Source organism: Panicum virgatum, chromosome 8K, assembly GCF_016808335.1.
Source record: "Panicum virgatum strain AP13 chromosome 8K, P.virgatum_v5, whole genome shotgun sequence".
In the NCBI taxonomy this organism is placed as follows: domain Eukaryota; kingdom Viridiplantae; phylum Streptophyta; class Magnoliopsida; order Poales; family Poaceae; genus Panicum; species Panicum virgatum.
In genome coordinates, this window is record NC_053143.1 from 36,241,442 (window position 1) to 36,263,341 (window position 21,900).

Genomic DNA, 21,900 nt, shown 5'->3' on the forward strand with positions numbered 1-21,900 from the left:
AAGTTGGAGGGTCACACGACGAGTACACAAGATGCTTGCCGCAGCAAGGCTTCTCTCAAGGGAGCTCTCGCAAGAACTAATCCCTAAGCACTAAGCACTCTCACAAAGTGTGCTTAAGCCTCTATGATGTACAATGATGCTCTATGGTGGTTGGAGGTGTTCTTCAAGTGTAGTAGGCTTCAGCAACTCCAGCACCCCAAAAGACCCAGCCTTGGGGGTATATATAGGTCACACACCCCAAAAGAGCCGTTGGGAAAGGCTGACAAAATTTCTTAACGTCGGTTAAACCAACGCTCCAGGTTTGCCAACACCGGTTCAACCGGTGAGTATACTTTCCCTTCTTCTAGCCGTTACAGCTTCCAACGGCTACTTTGATCAATCGACCGACGCTCTCAAAACTAATGTCGGTTCAACCGGTGCATGTAATCTCAAAAACCCCCAAAAATGGAGTCTCTGGACAATTGCACCGACGCTTTAGAAACCAACATCAGTTCAACTGGTGTACTCTGCTGATTTGGCCTTCTTTGAGTCTGTTGCACCGGTGAGTACAATTTTCCTATCGTCGGTTCAACTGGTGATAGTAAATTGTCTCTGTTTTGATCTTTTCGACTTGGATTTCTTCACGGTCTCTTCGATTCTTCTCCTTTGGACCGAAGAGGACTCAAATGTTCTCCACCCCATGACATGAGCTACCACTTTGCCATTCTTCTTCTTTTCAAGTATGTAGTGGTTGCTCTTTTGCTTGTTCTTGTGGGTGGGCTTGGTGTATATGTATGAAGCCTTCAAGTATGGAGATGTGTTTTTCTTGATCTCCTTAGCCTTCTTGTGTCCCTTCTTGCTCTTGTTCAAGTTCTTGGGCTTGCCATTTTCTTTGTCATTTGCTTTGCCCTCTTTCTCCTTGCATTGGTAGGACTTGTGGCCTTCTTTGCAACACTTGAAGCAAGTCACGGTTTCTCCCTTCTCAAGCTTCTTCACGCCCGCGGAGGTGTTATCCTGAGAAGGTTGGACTTTCTCTTGAGTGTACTTTCCTTTGAGCCGCCTCAAGTCTGCCATTAGCCTTTCCACCTCTTGCTTAAGCTCATCATTTTCCTTAGCAATGAGATCATCACATGTTTCTACAATCACATCCTCATTGCAAGGGGTTAGATCACAAGAGGTAGACGCATCTACCTTGACAATGGGAATAGCACAAGAGGTAGACGCATCTACCCCCTCGACCCCCGTCCGCTAATCGGTTAGCGGAACCACCGTAGGGGCGGCCCTTCGGGCCTTGCTACGCCTATGTTCTCTTTGTCATCACTTGAACCTAAAAGACTGAGAATGGTCATCTTAACAATCATATTAGTACAAGGGGTTGTGTGTGTCATCAATCGCCAAAACATTATATTGAAATATGGCATGAGAGGCCATTTTTGCTACATAACCTTTCCAAGGGAAGAACAAAGAGAACGGCAGACAAGCAACACCTGCGAACATGTGAGCTACACCGACTACAACATCTCGATATGCCTTGATGGAGGAACAATTGCTGAAGGAGACTTGAACTCTATACACTTGAAGTTTTGCAAACTCCAAGTGTGGGGGAGGTATGTGAGTGCCCCGAAGTAAGTTCTTTTCTCAATTCATATCTTGTCTTGGAATTGATGTACGTACTCGCTTCTTGCTCCATAAAAAAATGAAAAAAATGAGAGGAGTTGCCATAGTGACAATATTATCTCCATCAACAAGATGTCGTGGTAAGTACTCTCAATGTCCTGCTTTTGACATTAAACAAAGCCCTGCCGGGAGGTCGCCCGAGGATCACCAGGTACAAACTCATGCCTATCTCTCTTCGAATAATGCTCAATCATGCTTTGTGCTCCCTTTATCTGTTCTCGTATGCTCTAGTTTGAATGTATGATTGCAACATACATTCATAGGATTTTTAAATCAAGCATGGCGTTTGGATCAAAATGTCCTCTTCAGTCAACTAGACCTCGTGTCTAGATTGATTGACATTCTTGGAGTTAATACTTGTATAGATGTTGGTTGCATATATGGACTAACCCCTGCAGAAAAATCAAATCCAATTGGGTGAGTCATCGAGCTGAATTCAAATGGAAAGGTAAGACAAGGTTTTGGATTAATGTTGCACAACATACTCATGTTAATGTAATCTTAATTCAGCCTTTCTTGAGTAAGTATCTTGGTGAGATTAAATTTTAGTTTCAAATAAATTTTAGGAGCTCCCTGGTTCTTAAAACCGGTAGAGCTATTAGTTTGTTTCCACATTTTTGTTTTTGAATAAGCACCAGATATAAGGACAAGTATGGGGGAGATCTCTCGGAACTTTCATGCATATACACTCGAAATCTCCCACAACACGTGCACAACACCGAATGAACCAGCATGCAAAAGGTCATGACGAATTGGTGCTAGCAAGATTTGGCCAACCGGAACTACCACCATTCATTCTTCATCATGACGTTTTGCGCACTCTAACTCTCACTCTCCCCAACCTATGAGTTTAAATGAAAACATTTGATTAATCATTAAAAATTAAACTCAAGGATATCCTCTGGTTCTATGCTTCTCAATGATTGGCTTGCATACTTCTTATTCTTTGCTAAACCTGAGCTTGTGAGTCATATCATTAGGGAACCCATAATTGTTAAGTTGTTGACTAGTGAGATATGGTTTGATGGAAGGATCCTTGCTTTCTCTAATTATATATCTGGGAAATTTTTATCAAAATAAAACCTCCATAGCTTTAGAACTCCGCATGTTTGTCCTACCAGAGCCATATGTTGACCTTCATGACACAACCTTTTACACATATGTGCCTTGTTGTTGCTTTGAGCTTCTTCAAACTTTGTGACCCTAGTGAGATGTCTTTCATACTTGTTTGATCAAGATCATGTGCACTCCACCAGCTGAACTTCTACACTGGAAGTTAGCTATGCCATTCCATCCATCCACAAAATAAAACTCCATGTTTAATAATCTCTCTCTCTAGTATCTTTCAAATGAGGCATGGGCTATATATATATATAAGAGAGAGAAAAGACCGCATGCCCAAGAAGCATGACCCAAAAAAAAGAGAGAAAAAAAATGGACACATCAATGTCCATGAAAAAAAGAAAGAAAAAAAAATATATTTAGCCATGTCCTCGTGTTATCCAAATAAAGGAGAGAGGTATTCAAAAAAGGAGTATTCCATTTCTACCATCCACCTTCCACATATGTGCACGATCTTGATCGGCTTGTGTGATTTGTCATCTCCATGGATCCATTGTTTGATTTTGCGATATATGTGACACAAGTGCATGCTTCCATTTCTCCTACCATGAGCTCCACATAAGCTATCTTTAGAAGTAGGATGAGAAGAGGCAATGCCTTGGTGAGGATATATATACATACTGAGCAACATGAGAGATCCTATGGAGAAGTAAAGATATGGTTGGTCTTTGCAAAAATATTTCCAAAACCCCAGTCATATAGCTGGAAAGTGGAGGAGACCGAAGTCAATGCCGTTCCGCTCTTCAACTTCCCAAACATTTATGGTAGACACATCAAAATTCACAGGTAAGGGTGAAGCTTAGAATATTCTGTATGCAGGTACCATATCATATGAAGTCGGGTCCGCCTTAGTTCTTGCCTTTACTCGAGGACGAGCAAAGAACTAAGTGTGGGGGATCTTGTTGATGGTCACTAATGGCCCATTTTGACTGTCAACTACATGCAAAAGTCGAGCATCAGAAGGAATAAATGTTAGCGTGCTTCCGAAGCGATTCGGATTAGCCCAACCTCTGCAATAATCACTTGTTCTAACAAGGGAAAAATCATAGAAGCTCTAAGTGACCCTGCTGCTGAGGTTTGCATCTTACCAGAGTGCCTTTTGGACACTCTCGTGGGTAACAAGCCTCTAACCCCAAGGAATTTTGTGAGGCGCCGACTTTGGAGTCCAATGAAAAGGATTCCTCAAATGAGCATGGGAGTTTTACTTTTGACATACCACGTAAACCATGCTCAGTCAATGCAACTCTAGAGTCAGGCATGCTTAGTGCACCGTGCACACACGAGGACTACAACCAACTTAAGGTCCTCTTTTGCAAAATCTTCAGAAGGTTGGTTGTAGATAAAAATTTTGTGGGTGCACCGTGGCACTAACCTTGTAGCTAGCTTCAACGATTGGTGGTGAAACAATGACCCATCACCAATGATGGCTACAAGAGTTATCATGGTCGAGCTTATGACCAGAGACAAAGCACTATCGGGAGATAGCCCGGACTATCTTTATTTATTTATTTATTTAGTTCCCTTTCAATAAAAAGCAAGAGCATGTTCTAGGATATAGTTTTCCTTCAGTTATTTTTGGTCGCTAACCTGTAAGGATCACCGGGGTGTCCGACCCTAGAGAGGGAAGGGGCGAATAGGGTCGCTAATCGCTTTCTATACTAGGGCTCAATCTATTTGCATGAGATAAACCTAACACGTCCTACACATGCTAGTTATGACTAAGGTTTATCTATGCTACTCTCTACTTACCCCTAAAAGACTTGCAACTGTAACACCCAGTTTATAAAAGGACATAAACCGAGCAATCATATACGTGCCAGGATCAAGTCACATGTATATACAACAGAATGAACAATATATCACAGCACATATCATGTAAAAAGATATAATAAAGCGAATACGAATGTTATTTATTACATTAAAGACAAAATGTCTGATACAGAGTATGCGGAAGCGTAAAACATAAACGAAGCCTCTCGGAAGCTGGGCACCACAGGGACGTCGACTGGGAGACGAAACGCCTAGAAGTCCTCGTACTCCTGGTAGCTCTGGGTGAACTTTCTCGCGTCGGCAGGAACTGAGCAGCAGTAGAGTATCCCCAAGAGGAAAAAGAGTAGAGTAGGCAAGAGTGAGTACACAACTTGTACTCAACAAGTATAACACAAACTATGAGGCTCTATGGTTGGCTGACTCAACTGCATTAGCTTTTAAGTCTTGGCAAAATTTTATTAAAGCTAATTACTACAAGCTGATGAATTACCATAAACCCAGTTACATAGTAATTAATCAAAATTAATTATGTTACTACTGAGAACCAAACCAAACCAAGCCACCCGGGGAAACCTGCCTCGTCGAAGGAAGATAACCCCACTAATCAAAAGGAGGATCTGGGCCGCTCATGACCTTGAGCACGGCTAGTATACCAGTTTTACACTCTGCAGAGGTTGCACATCTTTACCCACAAGTTGTGAGCTACGCCAGTTGTTCATCACACTTCCTTAGGTGAGATGACTAGCAAACTCACTACGAGGCCGTTACAAAGAATCTCGTTGGTAAGGCGTAACCGCGAAGAGTTAGATCGGCGACGATGGGGCCCACCTTCGGGGGTACAAGCACAGGAGCACAGCCCCAAGCACAGACCAAGCCGGAGGAGCAGGGACCATTGAAGCTTACCACCCTTTGCCCCGCAGGTAAGTTACTCCAAACCAAAAAGACCTAATTAGTAAGCCAAGACCGTCCCATTCCAGTCTTGTGGTAGCGTTGTTGTCCCAGGTTGTCGCTCTATGAACCGGTCCTTATGGAGAGTGGCCAACCAGGCAGTAAGCACCGTGCAGGCCCCCTAAACCATGTTTCTAACAAAAACCAATTTTAACGAGACGTGAGCCCCTCAAACGGGCCACTGTCAGAATTATGTTACATATACCATTAATCAAATTAATTAAAAAGGACCAAGTAAGTTATAGCGCGGCACCTAGCACAACTAACCAAAATGCAACCCAAGGGATATATATAAGATAATAAAGTGGCTAGGAAAATCCTTATAGGCATACAATATTAAAATGCAGTATGAAAAATGTATTTAAAGTGATAGGTGTTGTTCATGTTATACTTGCCTTCCTCAAACTGTTCCTGCTGCTCGAACTGCTCAGAAGATGGCTCCTGGTACAGGTACTGGTACTGGGGCTCCTCGGATGGATCGACGTCTACTCACGAACACATGGCCAAAAACAATTCAGAACATAAACATACATGCAAATAATAGCAAAAGCTAAGAAATAGTACAACAATACATAAAAACAGCAAACAAAACTAAGCTAGAACTATTCTACGTGTTACAACGACCGCGTGGACATAAAGAACGCCTAAAACGGAGCTAAAACGCAAAATCTAGGCCAAAAACAAGTTCTAGGGACCTATTTGTAAGACAACTGGAGTTCCAGGGGGGTTTCTGGGCAAAACCGAGGACTAAAACATAATTAAACATTAAATCTAGGGTCTAACGTGCAAAACTGCCAAGGGTGGACGGCGGGTTCTAATTTAAAGAAACTCAGGGGGGTCCGTGCAAAGTTTTGGGCCAAACTGCAAATACTTTTGAATGGCACAGGACTGCGGGTTGATTTGGCAAAAGCCCGAGGGCTCTTTAGCAAAACGGCCAAGGCGAAGCGGTATGCGCAGCTCTGATTCGTCGGATCGGGATCTCGCGGCTCAGATTAAAAGGGTTAGAGATCTAATCGGGGCTGTTGGTTTTGGATCGGGTGGCTGAGATGCTTCGCGCGCGGGAGCGGCGGCGGTAGGTCGCCGGAGCTCTGCTCCGCGGCGGCGGGGTCGACGGGGTTGGCCAAACCGGTGCCCCAGGGGTCAATCCGACCCGGCTCTGGGTCTAGGATGGACTACGCGCCATGCGTAGTCCACCTGGGGTCTTTGCAGGCCTCGGGGTGGTCCACGGAGGCGCGTGCCGCGACGGCGGCGGGTCGGCGCGGCGGTGCTCGCTGGCGTGCCAGTGTTCTGGTGTCTGGGGTGCTCTACCAATCCTAATAGCTAGCGCAGAACTAGAGGAGGCCGAGGGGTTGCTCACCGAGGGTCGGCTCGGGCGGTGCGGCCGTGCAGGGAGGCCGGCGTCGAGCTCGAGCGGCAGAGTGACGTCGGGCTTCGCGGGAAGATGAGGTGGAGGCGGCTGCAGACATCCAGACCCGGCGGCGGAGCTCCGGGTGAGATCTGCGAACCTTCCTCGCGTAGGCCCGCGAGTGCGTGGGCGTCACAGAGGGGCGGCGGAGCCCCGGGTCCACGGCTGCGCGGCGTCCTCTGATCCAACTGTGGGAGTGCGGCTGGCGCTGGGCTAGGGTTTAGAGCGGCGGAGGTGAGGGCGAGCTTGGGTGGCAGTGGGGCTATTTATAGGGCAGCGGAGGTGATCCTGGGCGTGCGTGCCCAGGGGAACTGCAGCAAGATTCCCGGCGAAGATCGGGTGCGGCCGCTGTGTGAGGAAGGAAGGGAGGAGGGGGATGACAGGCGGGCCTGAGCGGTCAGCGGGAGAGCGCAGCGCGGTGCGGGCGAGCGGGCCGTGCGGGGCAGGCCGGGCCGCGCGCGTGCGGAGGGATGGGCCGCGTGCGCTGGTAGGAGCAGGCCACGCGGTGGGAGCTGGGCCGAGGGTATGGGCCGCGCGGGGAGAGTGGGTCGCGGGCTGAGCTGCCGGAAAAGAGAGGGAGAAGGGCTGGGCCGGTTTGGGCTGGTGTGCTGGGTTGGGTTTGGGTATTTTTGGTTTTCCTTCTCTATTTCAAACATTAAACAAACCATTGGAATTCAAATTCAAATTTGAATTCAACTCTATTAATCAAACAAAAAGAACCATGCACCAGCATGAGATGCACAAACATGTTGAACTAAGATAAATTTTATTTACTTTATGAAGCAAAAAATAAATTATAAATGCAAGGCTTAGCAAATTATAACCTAGAAAATTAAATAAAGACAAATAAATTTATTATTAAATAGGAAATTTAAATTAGGGTGTTACAGCAACCTATAGCCAATCCTAATCAAACTAACTAGGAAAGTAAAGGCACGCAAGATAGAGTAAATGCGGAAACGTAATACGGTAAGTAAAGAGGTAAGGGAGAGAATATGCAAACTCCCGTGAAGACACCAAGATACACAATTTAACGTGGTTCGGTTAGGACACTCAGTCCCTCCCTACGTCCACGGCAACTTGTCCAACATGAACAAGTGTGATGCCGAGTCTCTCCGCTTGATCACCGTCTTGCGTTCGCCACCAAGGCTCCCAGCAAGCAAAGGCTAAGTGACCCCAAGTCACCAAGACAAGGCCACCGCCACCGTCTCTCTCGAAGCGTCACCCACGGCACCGTCTTCACTATCGGAGCTTCTCACCAAGAGGGGTCTCCTTCCCTGCACAAAGTGTCGTTGCCTCTCCACACCAAGTCGGAGGGTCACACGACGAGTACACAAGATGCTTGCCGCAGCAAGGCTTCTCTCAAGGGAGCTCTCGCAAGAACTAATCCCTAAGCACTAAGCACTCTCACAAGTGTGCTTAAGCCTCTATGATGTACAATGATGCTCTATGGTGGTTGGAGGTGTTCTTCAAGTGTAGTAGGCTTCAGCAACTCCAGCACACCAAAAGACCCAGCCTTGGGGGTATATATAGGTCACACACCCCAAAAGAGCCGTTGGGAAAGGCTGACAAAATTTCTTAACGTCGGTTAAACCAACGCTCCAGGTTTGCCAACACCGGTTCAACTGGTGAGTATACTTTCCCTTCTTCTAGCCGTTACAGCTTCCAACGGCTACTTTGATCAATCGACCGACGCTCTCAAAACTAATGTCGGTTCAACCGGTGCATGTAATCTCAAAAACCCCCAAAAATGGAGTCTCTGGACAACTGCACCGATGCTTTAGAAACCAACATCAGTTCAACTGGTGTACTCTGCTGATTTGGCCTTCTTTGAGTCTGTTGCACCGGTGAGTACAATTTTCCTATCGTCGGTTCAACTGGTGATAGTAAATTGTCTCTGTTTTGATCTTTTCGACTTGGATTTCTTCACGGTCTCTTCGATTCTTGTCCTTTGGACCGAAGAGGACTCAAATGTTCTCCACCCCATGACATGAGCTACCACTTTGCCATTCTTCTTCTTTTCAAGTATGTAGTGGTTGCTCTTTTGCTTGTTCTTGTGGGTGGGCTTGGTGTATATGTATGAAGCCTTCAAGTATGGAGATGTGTTTTTCTTGATCTCCTTAGCCTTCTTGTGTCCCTTCTTGCTCTTGTTCAAGTTCTTGGGCTTGCCATTTTCTTTGTCATTTGCTTTGCCCTCTTTCTCCTTGCATTGGTAGGACTTGTGGCCTTCTTTGCAACACTTGAAGCAAGTCACGGTTTCTCCCTTCTCAAGCTTCTTCACGCCCGCGAAGGTGTTATCCTGAGAAGGTTGGACTTTCTCTTGAGTGTACTTTCCTTTGAGCCGCCTCAAGTCCGCCATTAGCCTTTCTACCTCTTGTTTAAGCTCATCATTTTCCTTAGCAATGAGATCATCACATGTTTCTACAATCACATCCTCATTGCAAGGGGTTAGATCACAAGAGGTAGACGCATCTACCTTGACAATGGGAATAGCACAAGAGGTAGACGCATCTACCCCCTCGACCCCCGTCCGCTAATCGGTTAGCGGAACCACCGTAGGGGCGGCCCTTCGGGCCTTGCTACGCCTATGTTCTCTTTGTCATCACTTGAACCTAAAAGACTGAGAATGATCATCTTAACAATCATATTAGTACAAGTGTTGTGTGTGTCATCAATCGCCAAAACATTATATTGAAATATGGCATGAGAGGCCATTTTTGCTACATAACCTTTCCAAGGGAAGAACAAAGAGAACGGCAGACAAGCAACACCTGCGAACATGTGAGCTACACCGACTACAACATCTCGATATGCCTTGATGGAGGAACAATTGCTGAAGGAGACTTGAACTCTATACACTTGAAGTTTTGCAAACTCCAAGTGTGGGGGAGGTATGTGAGTGCCCCGAAGTAAGTTCTTTTCTCAATTCATATCTTGTCTTGGAATTGGTGTACGTACTCGCTTCTTACTCCATAAAAAAATGAAAAAAATGAGAGGAGTTGCCATAGTGACAATATTATCTCCATCAACAAGATGTCGTGGTAAGTACTCTCAATGTCCTGCTTTTGACATTAAACAAAGCCCTGCCGGGACGTCACCCGAGGATCACCAGGTACAAACTCATGCCTATCTCTTTTCGAATAATGCTCAATCATGCTTTGTGCTCCCTTTATCTGTTCTCGTATGCTCTAGTTTGAATGTATGATTGCAACATACATTCATAGGATTTTTAAATCAAGCATGGCGTTTGGATCAAAATGTCCTCTTCAGTCAACTAGACCTCGTGTCTAGATTGATTGACATTCTTGGAGTTAATACTTGTATAGATGTTGGTTGCATATATGGACTAACCCCTGCAGAAAAATCAAATCCAATTGGGTGAGTCATCGAGCTGAATTCAAATGGAAAGGTAAGACAAGGTTTTGGATTAATGTTGCACAACATACTCATGTTAATGTAATCTTAATTCAGCCTTTCTTGAGTAAGTATCTTGGTGAGATTAAATTTTAGTTTCAAATAAATTTTAGGAGCTCCCTGGTTCTTAAAACCGGTAGAGCTATTAGTTTGTTTCCACATTTTTGTTTTTGAATAAGCACCAGATATAAGGACAAGTATGGGGGAGATCTCTCGGAACTTTCATGCATATACACTCGAAATCTCCCACAACACGTGCACAACACCGAATGAACCAGCATGCAAAAGGTCATGACGAATTGGTGCTAGCAAGATTTGGCCAATCGGAACTACCACCATTCATTCTTCATCATGACGTTTTGCGCACTCTAACTCTCACTCTCCCCAACCTATGAGTTTAAATGAAAACATTTGATTAATCATTAAAAATTAAACTCAAGGATATCCTCTGGTTCTATGCTTCTCAATGATTGGCTTGCATACTTCTTATTCTTTGCTAAACCTGAGCTTGTGAGTCATATCATTAGGGAACCCATAATTGTTAAGTTGTTGACTAGTGAGATATGGTTTGATGGAAGGATCCTTGCTTTCTCTAATTATATATCTGGGAAATTTTTATCAAAATAAAACCTCCATAGCTTTAGAACTCCGCATGTTTGTCCTACCAGAGCCATATGTTGACCTTCATGACACAACCTTTTACACATATGTGCCTTGTTGTTGCTTTGAGCTTCTTCAAACTTTGTGACCCTAGTGAGATGTCTTTCATACTTGTTTGATCAAGATCATGTGCACTCCACCAGCTGAACTTCTACACTGGAAGTTAGCTATGCCATTCCATCCATCCACAAAATAAAACTCCATGTTTAATAATCTCTCTCTCTAGTATCTTTCAAATGAGGCATGGGCTATATATATATATATATAAGAGAGAGAAAAGACCGCATGCCCAAGAAGCATGACCCAAAAAAAAGAGAGAAAAAAAATGGACACATCAATGTCCATGAAAAAAAGAAAGAAAAAAAAATATATTTAGCCATGTCCTCGTGTTATCCAAATAAAGGAGAGAGGTATTCAAAAAAGGAGTATTCCATTTCTACCATCCACCTTCCACATATGTGCACGATCTTGATCGGCTTGTGTGATTTGTCATCTCCATGGATCCATTGTTTGATTTTGCGATATATGTGACACAAGTGCATGCTTCCATTTCTCCTACCATGAGCTCCACATAAGCTATCTTTAGAAGTAGGATGAGAAGAGGCAATGCCTTGGTGAGGATATATATACATACTGAGCAACATGAGAGATCCTATGGAGAAGTAAAGATATGGTTGGTCTTTGCAAAAATATTTCCAAAACCCCAGTCATATAGCTGGAAAGTGGAGGAGACCGAAGTCAATGCCGTTCCGCTCTTCAACTTCCCAAACATTTATGGTAGACACATCAAAATTCACAGGTAAGGGTGAAGCTTAGAATATTCTGTATGCAGGTACCATATCATATGAAGTCGGGTCCGCCTTAGTTCTTGCCTTTACTCGAGGACGAGCAAAGAACTAAGTGTGGGGGATCTTGTTGATGGTCACTAATGGCCCATTTTGACTGTCAACTACATGCAAAAGTCGAGCATTAGAAGGAATAAATGTTAGCATAGGATGATTATTTGACGAACTCCACAGATGCTGGTCTGAGAATGTGTGCAGGTGAATTTGGGCCAAAACTGCAGGTAACGAGCATATTATCCAAGGCATTAATTCTTGTGCCAAGCACAAGCAAGCCCAAAGGCCAAAAGGGCCCACTTGACAGCTGCACATGAGAGGGAAACTCAGCCCACACGTGTGACACGTCATGGATCTGAGGCAACAACTTCTCGATGAATCAGACGTGTTCACGAGAATCTACGGGCCCACCAGAGCACCAAAATCGACTCAAGACAGGCCCTTACCCAAATACATGACATGGGGGCCCACCTAATAGTCTTCTGACCAAAGACCGGGGCGAACGGAGCTAGCCCACGGTCGGCCGACCAGCCAGGTCGGCCAGCCCAGTGGAGACGGCCCACGGGCCCCACCGCCTCTCAGATGACACATGGCGAGGTGTGGTTGATCTCCAATGGCGGTTTCGCTCATTCCTCGGGCGAATGGCTGGTGGCTCCCTCCTATAAATACAAGGGGAGGGGGTGAGAATAGGAACACACATAACACACCACACACCACACCATCTCTTCTCTTGAGTTCTCACTTGAGTGAGAGTTGCTTAGGGAGTTTAGGAGTAGAGGTACTCAGGAGGGGCACTGGTAACGACGCTCTTCTCCAAATTGTACCTCTACGAGAGTGAGGGAGATAGTCGGGGGATGTGCCGGGCTTGTCGGCGCTCTTCTCCGCTTGTACCTCGACGGATGCTTATTCGGTTGTAAGTGTTTGAGACTTTCTTTGCTTATTTAGAATTAGAGTTTAGATCACAAGTTATCATCTCTGCCTTATATTAGTTGATGCGTATCCTAGCGAGTAGCATTTGACTCTAAAGTTGGGCTCCGGATAGAAAAGGATAACCCTGTACGGCTCTAGAGTTAGTAGGGAAAGGCGTAGACGTGGTGTCTAGGCTGGACTATACCACTCAGTTGTCTGATAGTCCCACGGTTTGTAGAGGTAGCCAGCAGGTGGTGACAGCCCTGTTTGAGCCTTTTAGTAATCCTCCACGTTCGGATATTGGATAGAGCACATATTGGAACTATCGTCTTGTATAAGCTGGTCGATACCTTTAGCTCAAAGTATAACGGCGACGTGATCTCTTTTTCTAAACATAGATTCTAGATCTTAGAAAGTCCTCTCTTTCCTATCCTCCTACACCAGTGTATGTGTCCTTGGACAGCCTGAACCCATAGGTAGTGTACTCACGTTCCCTAGTGGATATGATACCCTAGAATACTCTTAGGTAAAAGCTACAGCGGTATTCGTGCGCTTGCAGATTTTATTCGTGACGTTTCAAAATACCAACAAGCTTTCTGGCGCCGTTGCCGGGGAACGGCAGCTACATTATCTTCGGACTCAGTCGTCCTCGTATCTTTTTCCTTTTCTTTCCTTCTACCTTTACCCCTGTTACCCTTGGAGCAGCTATCCTTTCCCTAGCTCTCTACCCCAATGGGCGAGTTCTTTGAGCCATCACCATCTTCCTCATCTAACCATGAACTCGACCCTGGCTTTATAGCCATGGTTCGGAAGCGACCCTTCTCGGGAGAAATTCATGATGATCCCTACAAGCATTTGCAAGAATTTGAGGAACTGTGTTCGGGTCTAGTAATCCTAGGCATGACACAGGAAGCCTTGGGTGGAAATTGTTCCCCTTCTCTCTTATAGAAAGGGTGGAGCAATGGTACACCCACACGATAGGAAATATGAGAGGTGATTGGGAGGAGCTTCGAGATGACTTCTGTTACTCGTTCTCATTCACCGAACGCATAGACTCCTTACCGATCGACATCCTCGATTTTGAGCAATTAGAGAAGGAGTCCATAGGTGCGGCATGGGCTAGATTCTCACGCCTTTTCGCATCTATCCCAGACATGTCTATACCCGATGAAGTATCATTGGAAGTTTTCTACTCGAGTATAGACATGGAAACTACCCTAGAGCTTGACGACGCTAGCGGAGGATGGTTCATGCACACAACTCTGGAAGAAGGAAGAGATATCCGAGATAGTTTCTTAGAAGACTCTTTCTTCTCTACCGACCATAGTGAACCCCACCGGGAGGAATCCGCGTCGAGCCATGAGAGTCTCTCAACACCCAAATTTAAGCCTTCATCTTCGACATCCCAATGTTCATTTTTGAGCCCTCTCCCGAACCACGAACACCAAAGGAAGAAGAAATTCAACCTTCGGAGTTCTCTTCCCGATTCGAGGATGACCCTTCAGGGAACATCAAAAATACCTCGAATCATCTTAGGCATGAGGAGCCTATAAAACCGATGTTTCTTTATGAGACCCTCGATATAATTTTCCATCATACACCCGCAATTGATTGGTCAAAGGAGGCAAAGCGTGCTTCTGAAGCGATTCGGATTAGCCCAACCTCTGCAACAATCACTTGTTCTATCAAGGGAAAAATCATAGAAGCTCTAAGTGACCCTGCTGCTGAGGTTTGCATCTTACCCGAGTGCCTTTTGGACACTCTCGTGGGTAACAAGCCTCTAACCCCAACCAATAAGTACTTTAAAAGTCCATCCGGACTGTACTTTGAATGTCGGGGGACTGCAAGGGACGTGCCTATCACCATAGACAAACTCAAGGTGCATTTAGATTTTTATATCTACGATATCCTCGATTTTGATCTTCTCCTAGGCCTCACCCTAGAAAAAACTTCTCATGGGAGCCTAGATGAAAAGCTTAGGGAAAGCGGCTCGGCCACTGCTACTCCTCATCTAGAAAATCTTCTGGCCAAGCCACTTCCCGAGCAGAACCCACTCAAGGAGATGATGCATACATCTCCGTTCATATCATCCGAGCCCGTTCTCTTGGGAGTTCTAGAATCCTCTGAAGAATACGACTCGGAAGCTAGCCTTCACTTTTGTGAAGAAGAACGTTCATCCTCACCCTTGATCGAGTTTTAGCCTCTTCCCGATGGCCTAGAATCTGTTGTTCTTGACCTTGATCGGGGTACAACTATGACCTTTCACGATGAATCTCTTGAGATGGAGAAATCAAGGGCCAAGGAATTTTGTGAGGCGCCGACTTTGGAGTCCAATGAAAAGGATTCCTCAAATGAGCATGGGAATTTTACTTTTGACATACCACATAAACCATGCTCAGTCAATGCAACTCCAGATTCAGGCATGCTTAGTGCACCGTGCACACATGAGGACTACAACCAACTTAAGGTCCTCTTTTGCAAAATCTTCAGAATGTTGGTTGTAGATGTATATGTTTATCGTAAACATTGCAGATTTTGTGGGTGCACCGTGGCACTAACCTTGTAGCTAGCTTCAACGATTGGTGGTGAAACAATGACCCATCACCAATGATGGCTACAAGAGTTATCATGGTCGAGCTTATGACCACAGACAAAGCACTACCGGGAGATAGCCCGGACTATCTTTATTTATTTACTTATTTAGTTCCCTTTCAATAAAAAGCAAGAGCATGTTCTAGGATATAGTTTTCCTTCGGGTATTTTTGGCCGCTAACCTTTCCAAGGGAAGAACAAAGAGAATGGCGGACAAGCAACACCTGCGAACATGTGAGCTACACCGACTACAACATCTCGATATGCCTTGATGGAGGAACAATTGCTGAAGGAGACTTGAACTCTATACACTTGAAGTTTTGCAAACTCCAAGTGTGGTGGAGGCATGTGAGTGCCCTGAAGTAAATTCTTTTCTCAATTCATATCTTGTCTTGGAATTGGTGTACGTACTCGCTTCTTGCTCCATAAAAAAATGAAAAAAATGAGAGGAGTTGCCATAGTGACAATATTATCTCCATCAACAATATGTCGTGGTAAGTACTCTCAATGTCCTACTTTTGACATTAAACAAAGCCCTGCCGGGAGGTCGCCCGAGGATCACTAGGTACAAACTCATGCCTATCTCTCTTCGAATAATGCTCAATCATGCTTTGTGCTCCCTTTATCTGTTCTCGTATGCTCTAGTTTGAATGTATGATTGCAACATACATTCATATGTTTTTTTAAATCAAGCATGGCGTTTGGGTCAAAATGTCCTCTTCAGTCAACTAGACCTCGTGTCTAGATTGATTGACGTTCTTGGAGTTAATACTTGTATAGATGTTGGTTGCATATATGGACTAACCCCTGCAGAAAAATCAAATCCAATTGGGTGAGTCATCGAGCTGAATTCAAATGGAAAGGTAAGACAAGGTTTTGGATTAATGTTGCACAACATACTCATGTTAGTGTAATCTTAATTCAGCCTTTCTTGAGTAAGTATCTTGGTGAGATTAAATTTTAGTTTCAAATAAATTTTAGCAGCTCCCTGGTTCTTAAAACTGGTAGAGCTATTAGTTTGTTTCCACATTTTTGTTTTTGAATAAGCACCAGATACAAGGACAAGTGTGGGGGAGATCTCTCGGAACTTTCATGCATATACACTCAAAATCTCCCACAACACGTGCACAACACCGAATGAACCAGCATGCAAAAGGCCAAGACGAATTGGTGCTAGCAAGATTTGGCCAACCGGAACTACCACCATTCGTTCTTCATCGTGACGGTTTGCGCACTCTAACACTACCACACACTGCGGCCTTAGCATCTTTTCACTAAACAGACGGGGCATCTACATCGTACCATAGCCCTGCCCATAGACCTTATAGTTGATGTATGTAGTAAACATTCAACTCCTATAATTCTCACGAGTGACTGGAAATCACTCGACTTCTACCGAATCATTAGCATAGCTATCTAGCGACCTACACATACTAGTGTTCAAACATAGGTACCTAGGATAATGCAACTGTAACACCCTAAATTAAATTTCCTATTTAATAATAAATTTAATTGGTTTTATTTAATTTTATAGGATTTAATTTGCTTAGCCTTGCATTTATAATTTATTTTGGCTTCATAAAGTAATTAAAATTTATCTTAGGTTCAACCTGTTGTTGCATTCATGCTGGTGCATGTTTTATTTTGCTTGATTTCATAGGGGCTTGAATTCAAATTTCATTTGAATTCAAATAGTTTGAGTTTGGTTTGACTTAGAAAAGGAAAGAGAATAGAAAAGAGAAAGGAAAATCTCAGCCCAAACCCAGCCCAACCAAACAAACCGGCCCAACCCGCTCCCTCCTCCTCCCTCTCCCCGCGGCCCAGTTTGCTTCCCTCCCAGCTGGCCCACCTCCCTTCTGGTCGGCCCAGCTCCAGCCAGCGCTTTCCTCTTCTTTTTCCCGCAGCCCAGTTCGCCCCTCGGGCCGCTTTCCCCGCGCTCGGCCCGTTCCACTCGCGCGCGTGTGTCTCAGCCCACTCCACCGCGCCCGCTCAGCCCGCTCGCTCGCGGCCCGCGTCTCACCCCGCCAGCACGACCGCGTCGCCCCACGCCCTGCTCGCCCCACCTGGCAGCCACCGCAGCCGCATCCCGCGCCCGCCGTTCGCTCGCTGACCACGCTGCCCCACCGGTCAGCTGCTTCCCTTCCACGACGCGTGCGGAACGGCCAAGCCGCGACGTCCGTCGTGACTCCCGCAGCCTTCCTTCCCGAGCCGGACCCCGAGATCTCCGGCGCTGCCCCTTTAAACCACCCGTGATCCCCTACCCCGCACACTAGCCTCGCCCAAACCTAGCCGCCGCCTCCCCCACGCCACGCCGCGTCGCCGCACCTCTGCTCCGCCGCTGCCACGCCTCCCCGCTACACCGGAGCAACGGCCGAGCCGCGCAGAAGCCCGCCTCGACGTCTGGAGTCTTCCCAAGGCCACCTTCTTCGACTACGGCACCGGAATCGGCCGAATTTGAGCCGGACGCCATCTCGGGTAAGGTTGTCCGCCACTGCGATTTCACGTCGCCGACGCGTCTCCGGCCCGCCTGATCCCCTTGGCCTCATCGCAGGGACCTCGCACACCGAACCGCAGGACCAAGAAGGCCGAAGTCGCACACTTGCGACCCGCCCGCGAGCACCGCGCCTACCTAGCCGCCGAATCTCGCCGCCTGCGCCGTTGTGTCGCGCCACGGCCTGTTTCCAAGCCTGGTGAGCCTCCTCTTGGTTTCCCCTTTCTGTTGCGCTAGAGGTCTTCGCGTGAAACGCACCCTAGGTGCCCGGCCACGCTCGCCGGCGCTTTTCCACAACCGCCGAGCCACCCATGTCGGCGCGAGTCCCTCTCCCAGCCCCACAGCGCCCCGCTGAGTGCCCCAGTGGCTTACGCGTGCCACGGGCATGCTCCTGAGCCAAGCCGTGGCCCGAATCGGCCACGGGGACGCCGATTTGGCCTTCCCCGGCGCAGCGCCGCCGCAGAACACGCCGCCGGCGACGTTCCGCCACCGCCTTCGCCCGCGTCAACCCTGAGCCGCCGGATCTTGAATCAACGCGCTAGATTAGATCGCGGCCCAGTCCTTTTTGATCCACCAGATCGAAATCCAGCAGCCGAGATCTAAACTTACCCCTTCGGCCTGGCTTTTTTTTCTTTCTAAAGAGACCCTCGGCTTTTCACTATTCAACCCGCAGTCCATCGTTATTCAAAAATAATTCCAGTTTGATCCTATTTTTTAACACACAGCCCCCTGAGCTTTTCCCTATTAGAACCCGCCATCCAGGCCTGTTGTTTTCACGAGTTAGACCCCAGAACTACCCTTTAATTACATTTTAGTCCTCGGTTTTGCCCAGAAACCCCCTGGAACTCCAGTTTTCTTACAAATAGGTCCCTGGAACTTGTTTTTGGCCTAGATTTTGCGTTTTAGCTCCGTTTTAGGCGTTCTTTATATCCACGGGATCGTTGTAATGCGTAGAATAGTTTTAGACTAGTTTAATGTGCTGTTTTTATGTATTGATATACTGTTTCTTGGCTTTTGTTAGTGTTTGCTTGTATGCTTATTGTGTGCCTTGCTTTTGGCCATGTGTTCGTGAGTAGTCGTTGATCCATCCGAGGAGCCCCAGTACCAGTACCCAGAGCAGCATTCATTTTCAGATCAGTTGAGCAGCAGCAGGAATAGTTTGAGGAAGGCAAGTATAACATGAACAACCTATCACCATTAATTACAATTTCATACTGCATTTTAATATTGTATGCCTATAAGGACTTTCCTAGCCCCTTTATATCCTTTATATATATCCTTGGGTTGCATTTTGGTTAGTTGTGCTAGGTGCCGCACTATAACACACTCGGTCCTTTTTAATTAATTTGATTAATGGTATATGCAACTTAATTCTGAGAGTGGCCCGTTTGAGGGGTTCACGTCTCGTTAAAATTGGTTTTGTTAGAAACATGGTTTAGGGGGCCAGCACGGTGCTTACTGCCTGGTTGGCCACTCTCCATATGGACCGGTTCATAGAGCGACAACTTGGGACAACAGCGCTACCACAAGACTGGAATGGGACGGTCTTGGCTTACTAATTAGGTCATTTTGGTTTGGGAGTAACTTACCGACGGGGCAGGAGGGGTGGTGAGCTTCAATGGTGCCCAGGCTACGAGGCTTGGTCTGTGTACCCCTCGAGGTGGTTACCATCATTGCGGAGCCTGATTCCTTAGCGGTTACACCTTACCAACGTGATCCTTTGTAACGGCCTCGTAGTGAGTTTGTTAGTCATCTCACCTAAGGAAGTGTGATGAACAACTAGCGTAGCTCACGACTTGTGGGTAAAGATGTGCAACCTCTGCAGAGTGTAAAACTGGTATACTAGCTGTGCTCATGGTCATGAGCGGCCCAGATCCTCCTTTTGATTAGTGGGGTTATCTCCTTCCGACGAGGGGGGTGCCTCTCGGGGTTTCGTATGGTTGTGGTTCGGTTCTCAGTAGTAACATGATTAATTTTGATTAATTACTATGTAACTGGGTTTATGGTAATTCATCCACTTGTAGTAATTAGCTTTAATAAAATTTTGCCAAGACTTAAAAGCTAATGCAGTCAGTCAGCCAACCTGAGAGCCTCATAGTTTGTGTTATACTTGTTGAGTACAAGTTGTGTACTCACTCTTGCCTACTCTACTCTTTTTCCTCTTGGGGATACTCTACTGCTGCTTAGTTCCTGCCGATGCGAGGGAGTTCGCTCAGCGCTACCAGGACTATGAGGACTTCTAGGCATTCGTCTCCCAGTCGACGTCCCTGTGGTGCCCTGCTTCCGAGAGTTTCTCGTATATGTTTTACGCTTCCGCATACTCTGTATCAGACATTTTGTCATTAATGTAATAAATGACATTCGTATTCGTTTTATTATATCTTTTACGTGATATGTGCTGTGATATACTATTCATTCTGTTGTATATACGTGTGACTTGATCCTGGCACGTATATGATTGCTCGGTTTATGTCTTTTTATAAACCGGGTGTTACAGCAACTAAGGTTTCAATCATCTCCTGTAGACTTAGATGCACAAGTATATAGAGACAATAAGTTGCATAAAGTTGAATGTAATAGGTCATGCTCCAGGCTTGCCTTTCTAAGCAAAGTTAGCCTTTGGCTCTTAAGAACTTTGGTTCGGGCCTTCAACAGCTTCAGTTAGATTTACTTGGGCTTCATGCTGCTCACTCTCGGACTCAGGCATCAGCTCGTACGTTCCGTCAGCAAGAGTCATCGATTCTACATGAAATGCATATGCATGAGTTGTTCATGATAACCATTTATTCTTTATTTCACTATACAGTTGTAATCCAACAAAACTCAAGCTAAGTTGGAGATTATTTTCTTTTCAATTTCTTGGGAAAATGTTTATAGAGTAGAAAACAACATTAGTTAGTTCATAAAATCAGAGTGGGGGTTTTCATCGTTTACAAAAACATACAAAAGTCATTTCTTTTAATAAAAACAAGAGATAGCATGTTCTGTCCATAACTACAGTTACACAGAGTTTTTGGGGTTGAAATTTTTATGCAGGATACTTCATCAAGTCTAGATCTTACTGTAAAACTTTCAGAAATTTTTGAGCAGCAAAAAATTTATGAAAAACAAGCTACACAGCCACTGCTAAGAGCATCTCTAAGAGCTTTTGTATCTTGGGTGAGTTAGCTAAAAAAAGAAAAGAAAGACAAAAACTCTCATCCAACAGCAACTCTATCTATCTCGTCTTATATCCTTGTTTTCTATCCAGAGGGTGCCACTGGGCATCTTTGCCTAGCGTTGAATGCTAGGCATCCCTTTTTAGATTTTGGAGAAGCTGTTGGATTTCATCCCTTTTTCATTAGCTATTTCATTTTACATAATAGCTATATCAGGATTTTAGCTATTTATAGATACAAGAGATCTTGGAGATGCTCTAAGATATAACTCTATTTATACAGAACAAACCACAATATTAATAGTTCTAGGAATTTTATAGAGTCCTCCTAAACTTATGAGGAGTCTACAGTTAATTTTTCAAATTTTATTGAGTAGTACGCAGAGCATGAAAAACAAGACAAATTATACCAGCAATATTCAAAACTTATTTGTACAGAGAGTTATACTTAGTTTTTGGGCCTCAAATTTGACCAGCAGGGTCATATAGTGAAGTAAAGCCTCTAGAAAAAATATTAGATTTTTCTATGAAGAGGAACTATTTTTCTTGATTTAATATACTTATCCATTGCAAAAACTACTTGAGCAGGTTCTACTCAAATAAAAAGTTACCAACTTTTTCTACAACATTTAGGAGGCATTATAACATCACTGTAAAAGTTTCAGCAACTAACTCAAAGCAAAACAGCCAGAGAAAAATAGATCTATTTATTCAAGGCATAACACAAGGTCTAAAAAAACTATAGCTAGAGCTGTCCTATGGTGATGAAATATTTACACAGAGCTAATCTACTGGCTATTGCTCTACTGACCAAAAATCATAATCAGCACATGCATACAACTTGAGATACAACAAAAGCTACCTATTCTTGTATTTTAAAACAAAGCAAAAACTATTAAGAAAAAGAAAAGTGCATGTGACGAAAGTTGTAGATCTA

The 21,900-nt window shown here is 45.1% G+C and overlaps 1 protein-coding gene across 1 annotated transcript in view; it reads left to right on the forward strand.

Moving 5' to 3' along the window:
• LOC120645666 overlaps positions 1-21,083 on the forward strand; it is a 31,829-nt gene extending 10,746 nt beyond the window's left edge. The window contains exons 2-3 of the mRNA XM_039922430.1: positions 20,843-20,965; positions 21,057-21,083. Coding sequence (XP_039778364.1) covers positions 20,843-20,965; positions 21,057-21,083 — 150 coding nt within the window. The remainder of the gene's footprint in view (positions 1-20,842; positions 20,966-21,056) is intronic.
• Positions 21,084-21,900: the final 817 nt, after the last annotated feature.